General features: G+C 41.2%; 1 protein-coding gene across 1 annotated transcript in view; it reads right to left on the reverse strand.

Annotated features, from left to right (window-relative positions):
• The window catches only part of LOC136129215 (N-acetyllactosaminide beta-1,6-N-acetylglucosaminyl-transferase-like), a 31,611-nt gene that overhangs the window by 6,142 nt on the left and 3,421 nt on the right, over positions 1-22,048 (reverse strand). Inside the window, exon 2 of the mRNA XM_065885380.1 lies at positions 141-233. Coding sequence (XP_065741452.1) covers positions 141-233 — 93 coding nt within the window. The remainder of the gene's footprint in view (positions 1-140; positions 234-22,048) is intronic.

A 22,048-nucleotide genomic window follows, 5' to 3' on the forward strand; every position in this document is an offset into this window, starting at 1 on the left:
CTTCTTGCTACTCTGTCTAATAATTCACAGATTGGTCTAAATGAACCAGCAGGGCTCTCTGTGAGAACCCCTGTATTCCACAACCTTCATGCCAATACCAACAAGCAGTGTGGCCTCACAGTTTCAAATGAATGCCTCACCGTGGCAGCCTCCGTGTTTATCTTCCATGTCAAACCACTTTACAGCTCTGAGGTTCCCGGCCCATGATGCGTTTGGCATGGAGCCAGGAACACCTGCAATGTTGATAAAGAAGAAAAGCAGAAATGAGAACCAAGAAAGAAAGGTGTCAATTTCATCAGTTAAGCTTCCAAGTCATGTTTATTTTCTCCCAGTATATTATCTTTCGTTTCAGATTTTTCATCATTGGTACAAAACCCCACAGGCTTATGGTACGAATAGTTGGTAGTTATGGATCTGGACTTGCCACCAGTAAAAACAATCCATTGGTTTTTTTCATAATTTGTGCCCAAGCCTGCAAGAAATGCCATTGCATGAAAACATAATGCTGATGAAGAAGCTGGAGATTTTTGGTCTCAATGCCTTTTAATTAGATTTACTTTTTAAGGGACTTCCCTGGTGGTTCAGTGGTTAAGAATCCACCTGCCAATGCAGGAGACACGGGTTTGAGACCTGGCCTGGGAAGATCCCACATTCCACAGAGCAACTAAGCTCGTGCACCACAACTACTGAGCCCCCATGCCACAACTACTGAAGCCTGTGCACCTAGAACCCGTGCTCCGCAAGAGAAGCCACCGCAATGAGAAGCCCGCGCACGGCAACGAAGAGTAGCCCCTGCTTGCCACAACTAGAGAAAGCCCGCGCACAGCAACGAAGACCCAATGCAGCCAAAAAATAAATAAATAATAATAAATATTATTTAAAATTTACGTTAAAAAATTTTATTGGAGTATAGTTGATTTACAATGTTGTGTTAGTTTCAAGTGTACAGCAAAGTGAATCAGATATGTATTTCCATTCTTTTTCAGATTCTTTTCCCATATAGGTTATTACAGAATATTGAGTAGAATTCCCTGTGATATACAGTAGCTCCTTATTAGTTATCTATTTAATATATAGTAGTGTGTGTATGTCAATCCCAGTCTCCTAATTTATCACTTCCCCCCATGTGTCCCCTTTGGTAACCATAAGTTTAATTTTGAGATCTGTGAGTCTGTTTCTGTTTTGTAAATAAGTTCATTTGTATCATTTTTAAAATTAGATTCCACATATAAGTGATATCATATGATATTTGTATTTCTCTGTCTGACTTACTTCACTTAGTATGATAATCTCTAACTCCACTCATGTTGCTGGAAATGGCATTATTTCATTCTTTTTTATGGCTAAGTAATATTCCATTGTATATATGTACCAAGCAAGTCTTCTTTCTCCATTCCTCTGTCAATGAACATTTAGGTTGCTTCCATGTCTTGGCTATTGTAAATAGTGCAATTATCAAAAAATTTTAGGACTTCCCAGATAACATTTATCTTAAAGTGAAAGCTCAGAAAACAGGCCACTCGATGTCTTTAGTGCTAATAAGTGAGAGAGATTCCAGGGTCACTCCTATATGAAGTTTGCAATATTAGACATATGGAACTCAAGCAATCTTTTAACACAATATCTTTTTTATATGCTAAAGTTCTTGTTGAGCATTTGGTGTTGCCAACCACTGTGCTGGGCAGTAAGGGATAGTGTAAGTGACAAGACACAATTCCTGATCATCCAGTAAAGATGATGAGCCCCCAAGCAATGGTTTTTTTTTTTTTTTGGCTGTGTTGGGCCTTCGTTGCTGTGCACGGGCTTTCTCTAGTTGCAGCGAGCAGGGGCTACTCTTCACTGCAGTGTGCAGGCTTCTCATTGCAGTGGCTTCTCTTGTTGCGGAACACAGGCTCTAGGCACGCGGGCTCAGCAGTTGCAGCACGTGGGCTCAGTAGCTGTGGCTCGCGGGCTCTAGAGCACAGGCTCAGTAGTTGTGGCGCACAGGCTTAGTTGCTGTGCGGAGTGTGGGCTCTTCCCGGACCAGGGCGCGAACCCGTGTCCCCTGCATTGGCAGGTGGATTCTCAACCACTGTGCCACCAGGGAAGCCCAAGCGATGGGTTTTGAGCTTTGAGTTTTTCCTAGACTGGTGTGCACTGATCTACCCATCTTCTCTATTTCTTTCAGTTGTTCTTTTGACCAAAAGTTGCTGACCAATAATGCATTATCAATTAATATTTAACTCACCTTTGAACTGTAAAAAGCCTTTAAAAGGGAGAGGAGGGCATTAGGCTGCCATTCTGCTAAACCAGGGCTTCTCCATGTTGGCACTATTGACAACGTAAGCTGGACAACTCCTTGTTGTAGAATCTTCCTTTGCATTGTGTGATGTTTAGCAGCCTCTCTGGACTCCACCCACCTGATGCCAGTAATACATATCCCCCCAATTGTGACAATCAAAAATATCTTCAGATATTGCCGAATGTCCCCTGGTGGTGCAAAATTTCCCTATTTGAGAAACACTGTGCTATCTCCAATAACCTTCTCCATCTCAATAAATTTTGGATGGGTCACAGAGATTGAAGGGTCCATTTAATCACATACAGTAGGACTTCCCTGGTGGCGCAGTGGTTAAGGATCCGCCTGCCAGTTCAGGGGACACAGGTTCGAGCCCTGGTCCGGGAAGAAGCCACATGCCACAGAGCAACTAAGCCCGTGTGCCACAACTACTGAGCCTGCGCTCTGGAGCCCACGAGCCACAACTACTGAACTGAAGCCCATGCACCTAGAGCTCATGCTCTGCAACAAGAGAAGCCACCGCAGTGAGAAGCCCGCACACCGCAACGAAGAGAAGCCCCAGCTCGCTGCAACTAGAAAAAAGCCCAGGCACAGCAATGAAGACCCAACGCAGCCAAAAAAAAAAAAAATTTGTTAAGAACAAAGGTATGGATACCAAGGGGGAAAGGGGTGCCTTGGGAGGAATTGGGAGACTGGGATTGACACACATACATTGTTGTTACTATGTTGGGAGGAATTGGGAGACTGGGATTGACACATATACATTGTTGTTATTATGTATAAAATGGACAACTGATGGGAACATGCTGTATAGCACAGGGAACTCACCTAGTGCACTGTGGTAACCTAAATGGAAGGGAAGTCCAAAAGGGAGGGGATATCTGTATGCGTATGGCTGATACATTCTGCTATGCAGTGGAGGCTAACACAACATGGTAAAGCAACCATACTCCAATAAAACTTAGTTATAAATTTTTTTTCCTCTTTAAAAACACTAATGAAAACGTGCATTTTCAGACAGAAAAAAAGCCCTGTTCTTTTGCCCTCATGTCACATAATAATATATGAGGATTTAAATCAAGTATCGCACTAAGGTCTCCCAGCTAAAATTAAATTTTGCACAGCCTTTTCTGAAAATGGTATGAGTCATCACCCCTAAGGGCTCTCTATCAGGCAGGATTCTTTTCTTGCTGCCAAACATGAAAAGTCTGTTTATAAATGTGGAGTACTCAAGAAAAACACTCTTTATTAAGCAATATTTCTTCCTATTGTTTTAGTTTGCATTTAATACTTTAAAAGTTACTTTACTGCTTGCCTATCCAAAAAGAAGCTTCTTTATTTTGTTCTTAGGACACATTTTTAAAGAATTTAGAATAAAAGTCGCCTTGGTTAAGTTAGGGGGTGGGGAGAGGGCAGTTTGGAAAGCAAAGAGATAATCTGGCATATTGACTCATGTCAGCAAGATTAGCTGATGTGATTTTTGTGTCTGTTTTGATTAAATAACTATAGCAGAAAAGTATGAATAAAACATTGCCACGACAAAAGGTCCCTTAACCTCTTCTAAAGGACTGCATTTTTAAAAGGACAAAATATTTTTCTTCCCTTTCATTCTCATTAATATTGATCATCACAAACTCTTATTCTGAAACACATTCCATTATTCTAGAGATAAGACCATGACACTTATAATTAATGACTGTTGTCTTTTAAATAAACACATAGGGAGTTCCCCAGTGGTCCTGTGGTTAGGACTCTTGTGCTTCTGCTGCTGAGGGCCCAGGTTCAATCCCTGGTCCGGGAACTAAGATCCCACAAGCTGCATGGCGTGGCCAAGAAAAAAAACAAACAAAAAAACCGCCCATGCATGACACCTATTAACCTCCTGCTAATAAAATTACAAACCTCAACTTCTATACTTTCTATTTGATGATAAATCTCAAACATGTTTATTTAAATACTATTCATGTTGTGCTTTAAAAATCACACTTGTAAGAGCAGAAGTAGGGAGAGGGACAAACACAGACAATGTTGAATTCTACTTTGGTTTTTTTTTGTTGTTGCTTTTTGTCTTTTTTGCGAAGAGCCCGTGAGGCACAGCCATATCCGGCAGGAATGGGAATAGACCCTTGCTTCTGAAATGTGGTTCTTGGACTGAGAGCTTCAATATCACCTGGAAGTTTGTTAGAAATGTAGCATCTCGGGCCCTGCCCAGATCTCCTGCACCAGAATCAGCATCTCCACAAGGTCCCCAGAAGATTTCTGCGCACAATCAAGCCTGGGCTACAGTCGACACTGCCAAGGACTCAGCTTCATTTCCTCCTCTCCCGGATGTCCTCCCCTCAGCCTTCATCAAGTTTCCAGGTAGCTTCTCATCTTCCTATTCTCACTCAAATTCTGCTCTTATGAAGGAATCTGGTACTTACATCCTAGTGCCCTCTGCTGAGAATACAGTTGACCCCTGAACAACACGGGTTTGAACTGCGAGGGTCCATTCATATGCGGATTTTTTTCAGTAGTAAATACTACAGTCTTTTGCAATAGGAGGTTGGTTGAATCCACGGATGCGGATGCGGAACCTTGTATTCAGAGTAACCTTGGATACAGGGGAACCTCAGATACAGACACACAGGAAACTGGGATACAGAGGGCCAGCTATAAGTTATACTCGGATTTTCGGGAGTCTGCCCCCCGACCTCTGCGTTGTTCAAGGGTCAACTGTTTATGCATTTGAACCTCGAGATCACCTCCTTGAAGACAATCAGCCCACCTGCTGTTGGGACAAAGCTGAGTTGAGTGGAGGGCCAGTTGTCACGGCGCCTTTGACTTCACAGCATTGGGCTCAGCATTCGGAGATACTGATCAACCTTAAAGGGATGGGTGAGTGTGGTGCGCAAGGGATGTGCCATCGCCTTAGGCTACAATGCTGATGGTGAGGACCGCTTAGCTGTGTGTGGACCAGACAGGCCTGGTTGCTACCCTGGCTTCCCAGTAGGCCACCATACTTGAAGGTATAATAACGTCCTACTTCTCAATATCGAAAAATATTTCTTTTACCCTCTTAGCAAGGGCCAACCCATTTCAGTTTGCCCTACAGCAACTGCCTAGGTGGCCACCAATCATCGATTCTCCACATCTGTCCTGCCTTGCACAACTAGTTTAGGGACAGATCAAACACTCAGCAAGACTCTGGTGACAGCTCTATTCGAATACTTTGTAGGTATCCCTTGCTTATTATTTTGAGCAGATAATGGCAAGCGAAAGATTGAACGGCCTGAATATACAGTGTGACCACTATTCAGTAAGCAGTTCAATCTGTCTTAGGTTAAAACATACATGGAAACCCCAAAGCTACTGATCCCATTCCTTGTGCCAACGTCCAGTTGCTCCTTTCACTCCCATAAAAACATCTACTATGGGGCTTCCCTTGTGGCACAGTAGTTAAGAATCCACCTGTCAACGCAGGGGACACGGGTTCGAGCCCTGGTCTGGGAAGATCCCACATGCCGCGGAGCAACTAAGCCCGTGCGCCACAACTACTGAGCCTGCGTGCCACAACTACTGAGCCAGCTCTCTAGACCCCGTGCTCCGCAACAAGAGAAGCCACCGCAATGAGAAGCCCGAGCACCGCAACGAAGAGTAGCCCCCGCTCGCCGCAACTGGAGAAAGCCAGCGCGCAGCAACGAAGACCCAACGCAGCCAAAAAAAAAAAAAACCTACTGAAATGATCCACTAATGGGATATCCCACGATACATATTATATATACTATATATTTTTTAAATACTGGACCAGGTGATTGTGTTATTATTGTTGCTGTTATAATTACGATTATGATTATTGTTTGTCAGGAGGGTAGTTACGGGGTCTGTGGGTAGACGTCTACCTCAAACCACAAGTATCCTAGGAAGCATCTCTTTTGCCTTATTTTTAGGACGGGGCAAAAAGGACACTAATCATATCAGAGAAAACATTTTAAACTATAAAATCCAATTCTCTCATTTGCTCTTCAGAGACTTATTTAAACAAAAGATTTGAGATAGTGTTTACAGAGTAAGCAGGAATGTTTTCTTGGGGCTTAGCCTTTATTGGACAAATAACTGCATTTGTTGAATAAACGAATGTGTTTCTTTGAAACGCAAGTTTTATTTGTATTGACTTGAGTTTCTCCTTATTGTTCTTACACAGCGTGGTCCTCATTTTGAGATACACATATGTGGTAACAAATCCCAGCACCTGCTTATTATTTAAGCTCAGATGCATAATTCTTAGCTTGCTAAATAAGCAAGCATTTTGGTTTTAAATGTCAAAAGTCAATGCTGGTGTCAGTGTACTGAAAGAGGTTTTCTCACAACTTCGTGGTGGTGCAGGAAATGGGCACAACTCTGGAAAATCAATTTAGAAAAGGAGGAGAAGCCACTATAATCACCAATTCCCTCTGGCCTTTTAAGCCACTAGTTTTACAATAAGCTAAGGAAATAACTTTTTCAATGTGAAAATCTGTACATGAAGGTGTTCGTTATGGTATTATTTCTGCATAAAGACTACCATCAGAGGCTCTGAAGTCGGACAGCTGACATGTATGGAAAAGCATTTCTTCTACCCTCTTAGCAAGGGCCAACCCTCTTCAGTTTGCCCCACAGCAATTGCCTGGGTAGCCAACAGTCATCTGTTCTCCACATCTGTCCTCTCTGGTACAGCTGGCATAGGGAGGAGATAAAACACTCCACAAGACGGGAACACTCAACAAATCCCAGTGTGGGACCTAACAGTTACGGTAATCTCTTTAAGACATCACGTATCAATACTAATCTTCAAAACCTCACAGGGTGGGAAGGGTAAGCTGGGACGAAGTGAGAGAGTGGCATGGACATATATACACTACCAACTGTAAAATAGGTAGCTAGTGGGAAGCAGCCACATAGCACAGGGAGATCAGCTCCGTGCTTTGTGACCACCTAGAGGGGTGGGATAGGGAGGGTGGGAGGGAGACGCAAGAGGGAGGGGATATGGGGATATATGTATGCATATAGCTGATTCATTTTGTTATACAGCAGAAACTCACACACCATTGTAAAGCAATTACACTCTAATAAAGATGTTAAAAGAAACCTCACAGGGTTTTGTTAGTGTTAAATAAGATAATGTATGTGCTGTGTTTAGCATAGTGCCTGGCAGGCTTAACTAAATAAATGGTTGAAAGTATAATCGTTCCATTAAAATCAAGGGGGCGGAGTAGCTGTGGAAGAGACTACTTTTTTACTCTAACCTAAAGCAAGTTTCTCAGCCTCCGTACCACTGGCATTTAGACTGGATGATTCTTTGCCGTGGAGACTGTCCTGTGCACTGTACTGTGTTGGGTTGTCCAAAAAGCTCGTTCGGGTTTTTCCGCAACATCTTTAGCGAACCCGACAGGATGTTTAAACAGCATCCCTGGCCTTTACCCACGAGATGCCAGTGGCATCTACACCTGCCCCCCACCCTGAACCCCAAGTTGTGACAACCAAAAGTGTTTCCAGATATTGCCAAATGTCCTCTGGGGAGCAAAACTGCCCCTGGTTTGAGGTGATTTTCTTTTTTTAAACATCTTTATTGGGGTATAATTGCTTTACAATGGTGTGTTAGTTTCTGCTTTATAACAAAGTGAATCAGTTATACATATACATATGTTCCCATATGTCTTCCCTCTTGCGTCTCCCTCCCTCGCACTCTCCCTATCCCACCCCTCCAGGCTGTCACAAAGCACCGAGCTAATATCCCTGTGCCATGCGGCTGCTTCCCACTAGCTATCTACCTTACTACGTTTCTTATAGTGTGTATATGTCCATGACTCTCTCTCACCCTGTCAAAGCTCACCCTTCCCCCTCCCCATATCCTCAAGTCCATTCTCCAGTAGGTCTGCGTCTTTATTCCTGTCTTACCCCTGAGGTCATTTTTAGAAATAAAAAGGTACATTTGTTTCCGCTTACCAATGGTTCATTAATCACTTAGGATTTTTAACACATGAAACGTACAAAAAGTGATCCTCTCTTGTTTCCTGTGGATGTTTTTTAGAATTCTGTAGTCCCTGAGATCATGACCTCTCAGTGTTCACCTCTGATAATTGCCAACAAATTAACTATGGTTGTAAAAGGAAAAAATGAAATGAGGAAAAGAAGAGAAACCTAGCATTTTACACTGGAAGGGATTTTAGAAATTTTCATGTTTTAATATGTTAATTTTAATATGTTAAATTTTCATGTTTTAATATTTTAATATGTTAATATGTTCATTGCCAAGTTGTGCAAAACCAGAGCCTAGAACATTTAAGTGAATTGCCTAGGAGTGTGAACATGCTAAATTACCTGTCGATTTTGTTTCAAGATAATTTATTCACTCATTCAAACAGTTTCCTTGAGGGCCTCCTATGTTCCACAGGAGATGCTGGGGGTAAAGCCACAAATTAGATGCTCTGGGAGCTTTTGGCCCAGAGTATCCAGAAGGGTTTATATTTATTGATATTGATTTACTGATACCGATATTTTGGGCTAGCATATCCAGAAAGGTTTATCTGTGCTGATATTTTAATTTTTTTACTTTTATTGATGTATAGTTGAGTTACAGTGCTATATTAGTTTCAGGTGCATAGCCATAGCACAGTGATTCAGTTATATTCCTCCACCTTCGTGATGAATCCCAAGACTTACGTTCATCCCTTCCAGCTAGAACTGTTGAAATTTTGTGCAGTACGGGAGCCCCCAGCCTATTCCAATCTATATCGGCGGCTCTGCAAGTCTTACCTGGCTTTAAAAAACAAAAAAACAATTATAAAGATATTTAAAAGGAATTTTTCTTTTAACTTCGATCAATAGTGGTGAAGCACAGAAATCCAATTCTTGTGCCCCCTTCCAGAATGAATCAGAAACTCTGGGGACAGGACACAGCAGATTTTATTTCTAGAAGACATTCATTTTAACAAGGCTTTAGAAAAGCCTCCATCAAAAGGTAGATGGGTAGGGACTTCTCTGGTGGCACAGTGGTTAAGAATCCACCTGCCAATGCAGGGGACACCCGGGTTCGAACCCTGGTCCGGGAAGATCCCACATGCCGGGGAGCAACTAAGCCCATGCACCACAACTACTGAGCCTGCGCTCTACAGCCTGCTTGCCACAACTACTGAGCCCACGTGCCACAACTACTGAAGCCCACGGGCCTACAGCCCATGCTCCACAACAAGAGAAGCCACCACAATGAGAAGCCTGCGCACCACAACGAAGAGTAGCCCCCGCTCGCTGCAACCAGAGAAGTCGGTGCACAGCAACGAAGACCCAACGCAGCCAAAAATAAATAAATAAAATTAAAAAAAAAGAAAACCAAAAAAGTAGATGGGTAGGGACTTCTCCAGTTGCCCAGTGGTTAAGACTCCGTGCTCCCAATGCAGGGGGCCCAGGTTTGATCCCTGGTCAGGGAACTAGATCCTGCATGCTGTAACTAAGACCCGGCACAGCCAAATAAATAAATATTAAAAAAAAAAAAAAAAAGTAGACGGGTAGAATTTGAGACGGATCTTGAATGATGCGGAGAGTGTGATGAGCTCAAAGTATTGCCTAGGAAGCAACACCACAGTCATTGTTTGGAGGTAAAAATGGCTTGAGGATCTGAGAAGAGCACAGAACTCCACCCCTCCCGTGGCTGCCCTACAATTATATTAACAGAGAATGAAAAGAATTTTTAAAAAATCAAACTTTAAGAACTATTTCTCTTCTACAAAGTATTGCTTCCAGGGGCGCAGAGCGAGTTCCTGAACTCTAGCTCTCTGAGAATAAACTTGGATAAATGATTTGTCTTTCAGCATCTTCTCTCTGTACTTTGTTTTGAAGAGTTTGGTCTGTGTGGGTACACGTTGTACTTTTTAATACGCCAAAGCGAAATAAGTTTCCTTTCATCTGATTTGCTTGTCTTTAGTGCAAAATTATGCTAATTCAATGTAGAAAAGAAATACTGAAATGAAGAGCAATTGGGTTCATTTATATGCACTGTTCTGTGTCATTATTTCTCTAGTACTGTTCAAGGAGCCCTGATCATTCTTTTTTTCTTTGTAACTTTCCTCAAGTTATTCTGTTTTCTTGAGACCGTGAAGTTTTTGTGAGTCAAGTATGAGACAATAGCAAATTCATGATGATGATGTCTCATGAAAGTCTGAGATTGAGTGGCCACATTTAAAGGAGTGGGCCTTTTATTTCAAGGTTCATGAAAGCACCTGGAAGAAAAAACTCACACGGTAGCGTCTGCCCACTGTTGGTTGGCAAACCACTCACTCCGAGGTGGTAAGAGTATCCGATGGGGGAGCTTTGTCAGGCAGGGCTGACTTCTGGCATGAACAGGAGGGAAGTACTCTCCTGTTAGACTTTCATCAGACATTCCAGAAATACCGTAATGTCTTTGATAGATCTATCCTCAGACAAGCAGCCAGATAACTAGCAAATACTCTGGACATGGTTGAGCAAAAGGGGAAGGAAAGGAGGAAGAAGAGGAAGAAAGGAAGAAAGACAGAATTTGAAGTCATGTTTTCAAACTTCAGAATATATCAAAGCTTTCTGGAGTGCTTAAAATAAAGACTGTTGGGTTCTAGTCTCAGAGTTTCTTTTTTCTTTGTTTATAAGTTGAGGTACAATTGCCATATAACATCATATTAGTTTCAGGTGTACAATATAATGATTTGATACTTGTATGTACTGCAAAATGATCACCACCGTAAGTCCAGTTAGCAACGAACTGGTTTTCAGTTGAGTCCCAACTGTTTTCCGATCTACCGGCCGTTCTTCAAGCCTTACCCGGCTTTTCATGCCACCATTTTCCCTTGCGGGCGCTGCCCTAGTCCAGCTGCTTGACATCATGGCTCACCAAGACTATTTCAATTGTCTACAAACCAGTCTCTCTGCCTCCAGTCTGCCCGATTTGTTGGCAATACCAGCAAATGGCTTTTTCTATGATTAGCGTTGACCCTATTGCCTTCCTATTTGGGGGATGCGGGATCACTTTGAACCGTTTGCCCTGTGTCTGCTTCTTCAAGCCACTTGGAGATGTCTATCCACCAATCACTCACCCTCCGACAAACAAAAGCAAATTCAGACTTACCATCCCAAACCCCTTCTGCTGGTGTCCATTCCACCTCTTCCTAGAATTCCAGCTCCCCACTCCACTTCTCATTTTGCATTGCTGCTTCCGCTTCCCGGGACCCAGTTTAAAGTTATCTCTTCCCTCAAAAACTTGTGTATAAACTGGCACTTTTTTCTTTTGCTTCAGACTGTCACTAACCAATTCCCCAGCTAGCCCCTCAGAACCATGAACCTGGCTGGGTCCAGCAGTTCAATGCTCTAGGTCACATTCACGCCAGGGAGAAACCAAAATGCCGACCATGGCACCAAAGGATTTTTGCAATTATGTCCCCAGACTACACATAGCAGATGGGCAGAAACCACATCTGATTGGTAGGCCTGTTTGGTTTGACCCCCCTAGAAGGGGGGTAGAACAGTGGGAAAAAAAAAAAAAATTTCCCATGAAAGTCTGGACTGTCAGAGTCCCTTGCCCACAATTCACTAGAACTTTACCCAGCCTGGAGCTCTCCTGCTGCCCTGCTGCCCACCTTGTTTCACTGGCTCACATTGTCTGCCTGGCCCTGTCAACGTGTAGTCTGAAACACTGGGTCTCCACACCTCACCTCTCAATACTGCCCACGTCATCCTTCATCACTATCCACGCACCCGGCTGTCCTGCCATCCTTTTGGGAATTCCCAAATCGGTCTTCCACTTTCATGTAGTTCTTTATACCCTGACTTATGCAAATATCTAAGAAAACAAGCTCAAAGTAAGTCAAGGGGCTGTAACGCACCGCATGGTGACTGTAGTTATTAATACTGTACTGCATATCTGGAAGTTGCTAGGAGAGAATCTTAAAAGTTCTCATCATAAGGCAAGAAAAATGTGTAACTATGGTGGTGGTGACAGATATTAACTAGATTTGTGATCATTTCACAGTATGTACAAATATCTTATCATTACGTTGTACACCTGAAACTAACGTTGTATGTCAATTATGTCTCAGTTTTTAAAACAAAGGAAAAAGAAAACAAGCTCATACTTGTTAGAAACTAAAGTTAGTAAAGTTTAAATCCTAAAATAGCCTCTTCTCCTAAAAAAAATAATTTTTTAATAGACTTTTTTGTTTTTAGAGGAGCTTTAGGTTCACAGCAAAACTGAGTGGAAGGTACATAGATTTCCTATATAGTCCCTGACCCTCTCCTCATTTTATATGTAGCACACTGGCAAAGATTTAGAAAATGTTAATACCCAGTGGTGGAGACGGTGTAGGGAAATAGGGGTTTCAGAACTGCCAGGGGGAGTACAAACTGGACCAATTTTTGGAAAAGCAGTATGACACTCTGTACCAAAATGCTTAATTGACAAAATTCAATTGACAATTGAATGTACTGAAATTTGTCTTAAGGAAGTTCTTTGTAAATTCTTATTTGTGAGGCAATGTAATATAGTAATTAAAAGGAGAGACTCTGAAACTATATTGCCTGGGTTCAAGTGCCTGCTTGGCCAATTAGTAACTGTGGGACCACTGACAGGTTACCTAACTTCTCTGTTCCTGGGTTTCCCTAACTGTAAACAAGGATCAAAACAGTCCCTACACCTCATGAAGTTGTCGCGAAGTGTGTAATATACCATGGTTGAGAATCCCTGCTTTTCAAAGACTATTTCATTGAGCATCCCTTTATAGGGATAATACTTTTCAGCTTCTAAAACACCAAACATTATGCCTTGGTAAGGAGAGATTTTATTTTTCACCCAATAAAGCAACTTTATTTGTAAGTTTTGAAGATTTCAAAAATACATAAAAGTTCAGAGAAGAGACCAATTTTTTTTTTCCCACTCCCCCAAATTAGATAGTGTCAAGCATCCCGGCGCCTTTACCTTATGAATCTTTACCTTTTTTTTCTTAAAAATATTATTCTATAATTTGTGAAAAATCGAACACTTTATTCGAATGGATTCAAATGACTCATAAAACTACAAAGAACAAAAATGAAAGTTTAAAAAAAAAACCCAAAACACTACAAAATCTTACATTTACAAGTAACCATCATTAAGAAAACATCATTTCATAAAGCATTTTTTGTACAGATAACTTCCATGTCACCTTAAGACTATGACACAGCTGTTAACTAGTTGACTAAACTATACCAAATATAGATTGCAAATAACCTTTTACAACTGGCCTTTACCATTAAGATGTATGGGTTGAGTTTCCTTAACTGAGCTTGGACATACCTTATGTACATGTTTACCACTTTTATGGGTTTATCAGTCCAAAAACCTGTTTCCTTAGGACCTAAGCTTTTGTTATTTGCATCATGTGAGCATCAAGTAATAAGTTTTCTCTGTGATCTATTTGTTTAGATGTGTTTGTTCATAGCTTGAATTAGGTGTATGCATTTCAAGCGGCATTTCCTAGATTTTATGTGACTGTTTCAAATAAAAGTATCTACAGTATTGATTGCCCTTCTCACTACATTACGCAAAGCAATTTCATGGCTGGTTCGTTCCTTACAGGAATCAATAGAACACAGCGTGCCCTGTACTGCTGTGTTTCCCGCCTGGGCAAAAGGTCCTTAATGAATCCATTAGACAAATTTTCATCTTGCCCTGCACGCAGTGCCTTCCCTTCCTCACCTTCAAAACAAGGTGCCAGGTTACACCCAGTTGGATGTAAATCAAGAATTCACTCCCAAGTTATAAAACATTCCTTCCAATTCCATGTTAAAGCAGCCAAATAAAAATCACCATTGCTTAGGACTCTTGTCTAATTTTAACCCCTGTTGACAACCCAAGACAGGTCCAAAGGATTTGAAGGTCAGTGGTAAATTCCACTTGCTGCATGCACTGGGTTATATATATATAGGTTGCTAATTCTGGGAACTAAGTGCCTATCTATAACAAGCCTAATCTTTTATACAGAGCAGCAGAAGCACTTCTGTTTATACTCTTCTGCAAATGTGAGAAACATCTTTTTAAAAAAAAGCAAAAAAAAACTTTAAAAAGAGAAGAAACATGGGAGTAAGTGTCCTAGGATGTGCCTGATGTATGTGGGTCTCCTACCCCACCCCTACCCCTCACCCCCGACCCCAAGGAGTTTCCAGCAGTTTTTAGAAACACAGGAAGTCACACTACAGCCCAAGCATTTCTTCTTGAAGCATCTATTTAACCTGAACATTTGGATGAAAAGCACTGGGCTACAGTTAGAAGCCCTAGGATGACACAAAAGCAGCAGACCTGGTTGAGAGGGTCAAGATGATCGTCACTTCTGGAAGGGAGCAGAGGCGGGTCCTGGAGTGCTTGTAGTAACGTGGGGTTTTGTTCCGCTTACTCAGGGGAGGGTCAGTTTGAAAATTCAGTGATTTCGATTCTGATATGTGCGGTTTTCTGTATGTATGATATTATATTTCAATGAAACGTTTAAGAAAGTTATAGGGTAGGTGGGAATGTGATATTTACATAAATTTGTAAAACATGAGACTTCAAAGAAATGTTGGCCCCTTCAGTTCCTTGCCCCCTTCTCCCAATTAACTTCAGGTTGTTCCCATTATTTATTCTGAATCACAGATACTGTCAAATCGAAGGTAACAAAAGCGTACCAAGTTCAAGCTTCATAATGATATAACTACATGCTGTATTTACTTTATCACCCCAAATGAATAATATTACTAAAAACGACCCTACTTTTTTTTTTAAATAAGAGGTCAAACTATTATTTATTTATTATTTATTTCTATTATTTACAGAAAATAATAAATAAATATACAACATGGGAAAAGAAAAGTATGCCAAATGGAACCAACACTCAACAGATACCTGCCAGAGGATCTATAAGAAACCATTATATTCACCTTGGAACATGCAAAATGACGTCATTACAGTAAAAGAAAGGAAGAATAAGAAGCTGCTTTTACAGACCCCAAAGGCATCATGTTCTATGATGCCATTTTTACCACATTCTGGAAAAGGCGAAACCATAGGGATGGAGAACAGATCAGGATTTGCCAAGGGTTTGGATTGGGGGCAGGGATTGATTACAAAGAGCACCATGAGGGAATTTTTGGAGGTGATGGAATTGTTCTTGATCATGGTAGTGAATGCACGACTCTATGCAAACGCCAAAACGCAAGGGACTGGACACCAAAAAGAATGAATTTTACTGCCTATAAATTTAAAAATAAAAAGGGGGGCTGTTTCAGATTTAGCAACAATGTATAACAGAATGGATCTCCTTCATGGTAAATGGATACATTTAAAAGTTCTATTTTGTAGTATACCCAGAGAATTTTTCATTTGAGAAATAGTAATATTCACTATCTTTTAAAAAATGAATTCTGAACACTTTTTATGGAATCCTGTCATTAAAACCCATCGTTCAGTATGTAGTTACTGCCCTTTTCCTCCAGTCCCTAGGGTATTTCAGAGAGAAATTGTGAGAAGCACTAAATATATAAAGTCTATTGTATTATGACTTACAAGTCCCACCTTCGTGACCCAGATCAGCTGCTAAATCATGTGACCCAAAGAAATCACTTCACCTTCCTGGGCTTTGGTTTCTCTAATTTTAAATGATTAGATTATCCTTTCCAACTCTAGTATGAAATTACCCACCCACTTCACAAAATCATTTTGTTATTTTTGAAGTAGGCATTCCGAGTTTCTACTCCTTCCAGAATCATCCACTTAAAAAAAAAAAAAAGAAGAAGAAAAAAACCTATCACCAAAACGACATTCAGTGGGCACCATCTCACTACCTAGCTCAAATTCCTCATTTTACAGAGGGGGAAGCTGAGGCCCAGAGAGGTTAAGTGACATGCCCAAGGTCAAACAGCTAATTAAGGACAGAGCCTAGAACCTAGAAAATAATTTTGTCATGTGCATATCTAATATCTAGGTCACCGGCCCCTCTTACAAGGTCCAGTGGCTGGAGCTAGAAATTCCTTCTCAACTTTAAGTCCTAAAACCCAAATTAATTGAGGCCAAGGTTGGTTAACAGTTTGTGTCAAACAAGCTGTTAGCTGACAAGGCCAGAAGGCCAGAGTCCATTTTCTTCCCTCCGCGCTGCCCTGTAAGACCAGAGAAACCTTCAATCTCAGATTACATTATATACATAAAAAATTAACAAGACGATTGAACCCAACAGAGGCCCATGAGAACATCTGGTAACAGGAAATACATTAAGATTTGGCTGAAATTTGCAAAATATCTTCAAGTCAATTCCAAATTCAAACATACAGGGGACTCATAAAATAATAAGACTATCAATTTGTCTTTTTTTTTTTCCTATATAGACGAAGCAGAATATTCAGATGCTAGAAGAGATGGAAAAAGTGTCTCTAAACACTGCACGCTAATCAAGTCTTACTCTTAGTAACACACTCCTCCCACATTCCCTGCAGGAAGAGGAAGGCCAAGAAAATGAACATCTTAACAAGCATTATTGCCTCTAATGCTTGAAGAACTTGTGCTTATAGATTCAGTTTTGTCCATTTAAAAAAGGAAGAAGAGGGAGTTCCCTGGCAGTCCAGTGGTTAGGGCTCGGAGCTTTCACAGCCAGGGCCTGGGTTCAATCCCTGGTCAGGGAATTAAGATCCTGCGAGCTGTGCAGTGTGGCCAAAATAAATAAATAAAAATTAAAAAGGAAGAAGAAAACTCAATACGGTTGATATAATATGTCCGAAAAGTTGGGTTAAAAAGGTTTTCACTTTTCAGCAAATCGCTGTTATGGGATATACAGAAAGCCTTAGCCTGGAATATTGGAATTTTCCATTTCTTTTGAAAAAAAGGAAGTTACTCATTTCTGAAAATTTGAGTCAACTCAGTGATGTCATAAATTTTACGTTTTCTTGCTTTTAGTGTGTGTAGTATGTTGATGGTTGTTGAAACTGGCTGATGGGCACATGAGGATTTACTGTATCATTCTCCATTCTGTTTTGTGTTTGTAAATTTCATAACAGAGTTTTAAAATTATCCCTGTGTAAATAGCTAGGAGGGGCAACATTTGTTTGAACATTGAAATGGGAAGGATGTGGTTGAGTCAGCAGAAACCTGTACAGAATGATTGTGAAAAAACTCTCTAACTTCTTTCAAGTCTTGGCTATGTTGATTTCCTTTTCCAAGAAATTACATTTATTCTAAACAGACATCTGTACATGGTAAGGTTTAAGAAAATAAAACAATCCTATTAATCCCAGCTCCTGTTCCTTTCATGTGGTGTGATCTCAAAAATAGAGTACTGAAGACACTCGTCCTTTGCATTTTTAAGGAAACACTCTTCTCATGGATGTGAGAACATACTTCACAGTATTATTGTAAAACCTAAGTGAGGTTTTTCAGTATTCAGAATTTACACCAATAGCGTTAAGGGAAATCAAAATTATAAAAAATAAGTACTCATCCCAACATGTTATACTGCTTAAATTTTGTTATACTTCCTCCTCTTCCTCTTTGGGTGTATTTACATCTAGTTTTACATGGTTGTGGAGCCATGGTGCAGACGTCCTTTTGTATGAAAAGACATTTAAATGGATTTTATTTAACACCTTCCTTGAGAATCTCATTAGTTTAGGAATTCTAGACCGTATTAATAAACAGAAAAACACTTCACCTCTCACTTTACTCCCAATATTTTCATTCAATTCTCAAAACAAGTTTACTAAGTAGCCACCTTATCGTGACTGTGCGGTTGAGGAGCTTAAGGTTCGGGTACACAAGGCCACAAAGCTAATAAGGGCGGAGCTGAAATTCATCATCAGGTTTGTCTCACTCCAAAGCCCGGGATATTTCTTCTTCGACACGAGTCCTTCCCAAGCATCAGTCACCTGCAAGGCACTTTAACAGTATCCTCCATAAGCAACCAACACTGTAAAGCTTTGCGTTATACAAATCCACTTTTGTTTTTACTGGCGGCTGCCTTTTTCCTCAGTTAAGGAGATGGAAATAAACTGAACCAGCATTTGCTGCAAATCTGCGAACGTGCCAATCTGTAAAAGATGGTCTGTGCCAGCGGTTCTCAAGGTGGGCTTCTAGCAAGGTTATCCCCTGGTAACTTGTTAGAACGACAAATTCTGGGGCCTGCTCCTGTCCTGCTGAATCAGAAACCCTGGGGCTGGGGCCCAGCAATCCGTGTTTTAACAGGCCCTACAGTGGATTCTAAAGCCTGCTCTGTTTGGTAACCACTGCACTACATACATTGTCTTATTTAATATTCATAACTTATCCTGAAACTAAATACTATTTATTATTCTATCATCACAGATGGGTAAACAGACTCAGCGTAGACTAAGACCAGTATCACATAGTTAGCAGGTAATGGGAGCCAAGACGTAAACTACACTTATCAGGTTCCAAAGCCTTTTCATAGTATCATGTGGACTCCAGGGGGGATATCAGGAGATTCTGTTGCCGTGGTTCAGAGAAAGCAGAGCTACAGATGATAACGAAATCATGGAGGCACTGATTACATATCTATTATGACTTTGATATGCAACTAATATTTTACTGTTTTAAAGAATCATTGAGGGAATTCCCTGGCAGTCCAGTGGTTAGGACTCCATGCTTCCACTGCAGGGGGCACAGGTTCAAGCCCTGGTTGGGGAACTAAGATCCCGCATGCTGCATGGTGTGGCCAAAAAAAAAAAGAGTAATTGAAATGCAATACTATGCTTTGTTAAAAAAAAAAAAAAAAAAGTAAAACCTTGATGCTTCTAGAAAAGATTAGTTTCAGACAGTTGGTAGAAAATAACTGGAGGTGGAATGAAAGCTGGAAAAATGGCCTTGCCAGCTCTAAAGCAGTACCTGTCAATACATTAATCCTTTCTGCAAGAATTCATGCTAAGTTCAGCTTACTGGTTATTTACCAATTGCAACGGTATTTGTACTTAATTAAATGTGCACATATACTAAAATCCACATTTTCTTGTCTTGCATAATGTCGTTCTAGGGATTAGGGGTTAAAAGCTAATTAAGGGCAGTATTTCCAGATTATTTCCTTCACAGGGTAGCAGGGGCAAAAAATATTTGGGCACAGATTCCCCAATGAAGAAGATGATCCAAGTATTATACAGCACAGCCAATGTCCAGAGGCATTATAAATGAGCTTTCAAACAGCTCCAGCTTCGGTATAGTTTAATTAAGTAAATACCCTGTAACCTGCCTATGGTTTCTCTACAAGGAGCATGGCATCTAGGTTCCCAAGAGCCAGGATACCTTGTAGATTATAAGCCTTGCCCTATGACCTCACCCAAATGACTGCCCCAAGAATTGCCTAGAGCACTTACCAAGGAGGCAAAAGAACCCAAACAAGCCCACATCGCTAATACAATATTTTGAAAATCATGTCCAAACTTATTATGTGTATTTAATATTATCTGGCCATACAAAAGTCAGGTCATTCGAAAACTCTGTTCAATGGACAGGAACCCAAGGAAGTGTCTGTTTTGTGTAATTTCTCCTTCAATCTGAATTTATCTCCATATCGACACAATAAGTACCAGTGTGGATTATCATCCGGGCCCCCCCACCAAGATAACTTTATTATAAACCTGAATGTTCTAATGATGTTCATTAAAACATGATTCTACCAGTCCATCAATGGTTATAATTCTTGGTCCCTGGTAAAATCAGTGTAACTGATGCATCCTTTGCGGTGCTAGGAACTGAACGGCACATTTAGGCTGATGTACAGAGAACAGGACACACACTTCAAAAAAGCCTGGGGCTGATCCAGCCCCACCCAGGTTTAAGCCCCTGGTAACCTTTCCAGTCAACACATATCTTCCAAATAACTCAGTGTTTACATTTGCTGAGAGCTATACCTGGAGAAATGTTTCTCAAGTTTCTTTCTATTGTTGTCTTTCCTTGACCTTTCATTTCCTTACGCCCACATTTTTTTGCCCCAAGCCAGTAGCTGAGGTCAAATTCAAACAGAGGAAGCCCACTGCAGGAACCGAGAGTAGGCCAGGAATGGGACAAACGGCAAGGTTGGGGAAGTGCCAAGTAGTGGGAGAATCTCAGACCAGGTGCAGGTAAAACAGAAACTGGAGGAGTTCACATAGGGTACCAGTGCTTTCTCTGGTCATCAGAATTAAGGGCATGATGGGCCAACCTGTTCCCAGGCTGGCAACCTGGGAACCAGATGTTCTAAGGAAGGATTCTGCCCTCTTAATATTTCAACTGGAACTCTTGCTAATTCTACAAGGTATTGGATGTCTTTGTCTTTACTGGTATCATTTGTTGGCCTAGCTATTATGAAACTGGACATTCAAGCAGTAACTTACCCACTGTTTCTCTAATTCTGTCAAAAATGACCTCTACCCTACCCACCCCAGGTAGGGGGCACCACCCTCTGATCTCCTCATAACCATCCAGCCCCTCCCCAGACCAACCCATGAGCATCTAGCACGGTACCCATATCTTCAAGTCAGGCACAGTGATAGGTCGCAGTGTCAGGGTAGTGATGGGGGAGATAAAAATGGATGTCATATTTCTCACCCTTAAGGAACCCAAACCCTGTGGAGGAAGGGCAGAGGAAATTTTCACTTAGCAGGTAATTATAATTCAATGCTGGCAGCAGTGTCAGGGAGTATAGGAGAACCCAGAGGTGGCGTACCAACCATCTGGGAGGTGGGTTATCAGGCATGGCTTCTGAAGGAGGTGACATCCAAGGAGGGTTACAAAGGATGAATGGGATTAGTCAGAGAGATGATAGGAAGGGTGGCCCAGAGAAGACATCATAAAAAGCCACCAGAAAAAATTTAAGTGAAAATCGCAGAAGTGTGCAGGACCAAGTAGTTGCTGGAACATTAAGTATGAGGGGTCAGGAAAGAAGAACTGAGGGTAGAGAGATGGGGCGGGGCAGGAGGGGAAGTCGGGTCACAGAGCTTATGCTGCCTTTGGGAGTTCCCCGGCCATCTAGTGGTTGGTGAGGATTCTGCGCTTTCACTGCCGAAAGCGGGTTAGGGGTGGCGGTGGGGGTTCGATCCCTGGTCGGGGAACTAAGATCCCGCAGGCCGCAGGGTGCGGCCCCCCCCCCCCCAAAAAGACCTTCAACTTGAGCCTCAAGATAAGGAAAAGTCACTGAAAAGCTTTAAGGAAGGGAATGACAGGTATTCTACCAGCTTATCTGAGAGTTCTGGACAGCCACCATCCCTTGACTCTGGAAGCAAAGCTCCTTGGCGCCTTTGCCCCGTAAAATTCCTTGCACCTAGATTTAAAAATGCTTCAAAATTAAAAAAAAAATAGTTGAGCTTTTAAATGAAAATTAGCTTCCTGAATGTCTGCATATGATCTATTTAAACAAAGAATACATCTTGTAGTCTTTTGTTTCTCACTTACAGACAATAGGGTGCCGAAAATAAGGACCATTTTTCTTTTTGTGTATTTTTGTGGTGAACTTAAAAAAAAAAGTACATATGCTGTTTTCCACACACGATGCTTAATTAGTTTTATTGTCTATAAACTTAATAAAATATCTCTGGAAGAATATAAGGAAGCATTAAAACCAGCAGCTGATGGAGTATAAAATTTTAAAATGTTAAAACTCATGAATAGATTTACTGTTTTTTAAAAAAAAGCTTTTAAAAAACGTTTTTAAAATAGGGACAGATATTCAGAAAAAAAAAACAAAAAACCCACAACATTTTGAGGGGTCCGAGCAGGGGGAAAATTAGCCCAACATACTAAAATTAGCCTCA

The sequence above is a fragment of the Phocoena phocoena genome, chromosome 10 (assembly GCF_963924675.1).
Source record: "Phocoena phocoena chromosome 10, mPhoPho1.1, whole genome shotgun sequence".
NCBI classification, from domain to species: domain Eukaryota; kingdom Metazoa; phylum Chordata; class Mammalia; order Artiodactyla; family Phocoenidae; genus Phocoena; species Phocoena phocoena.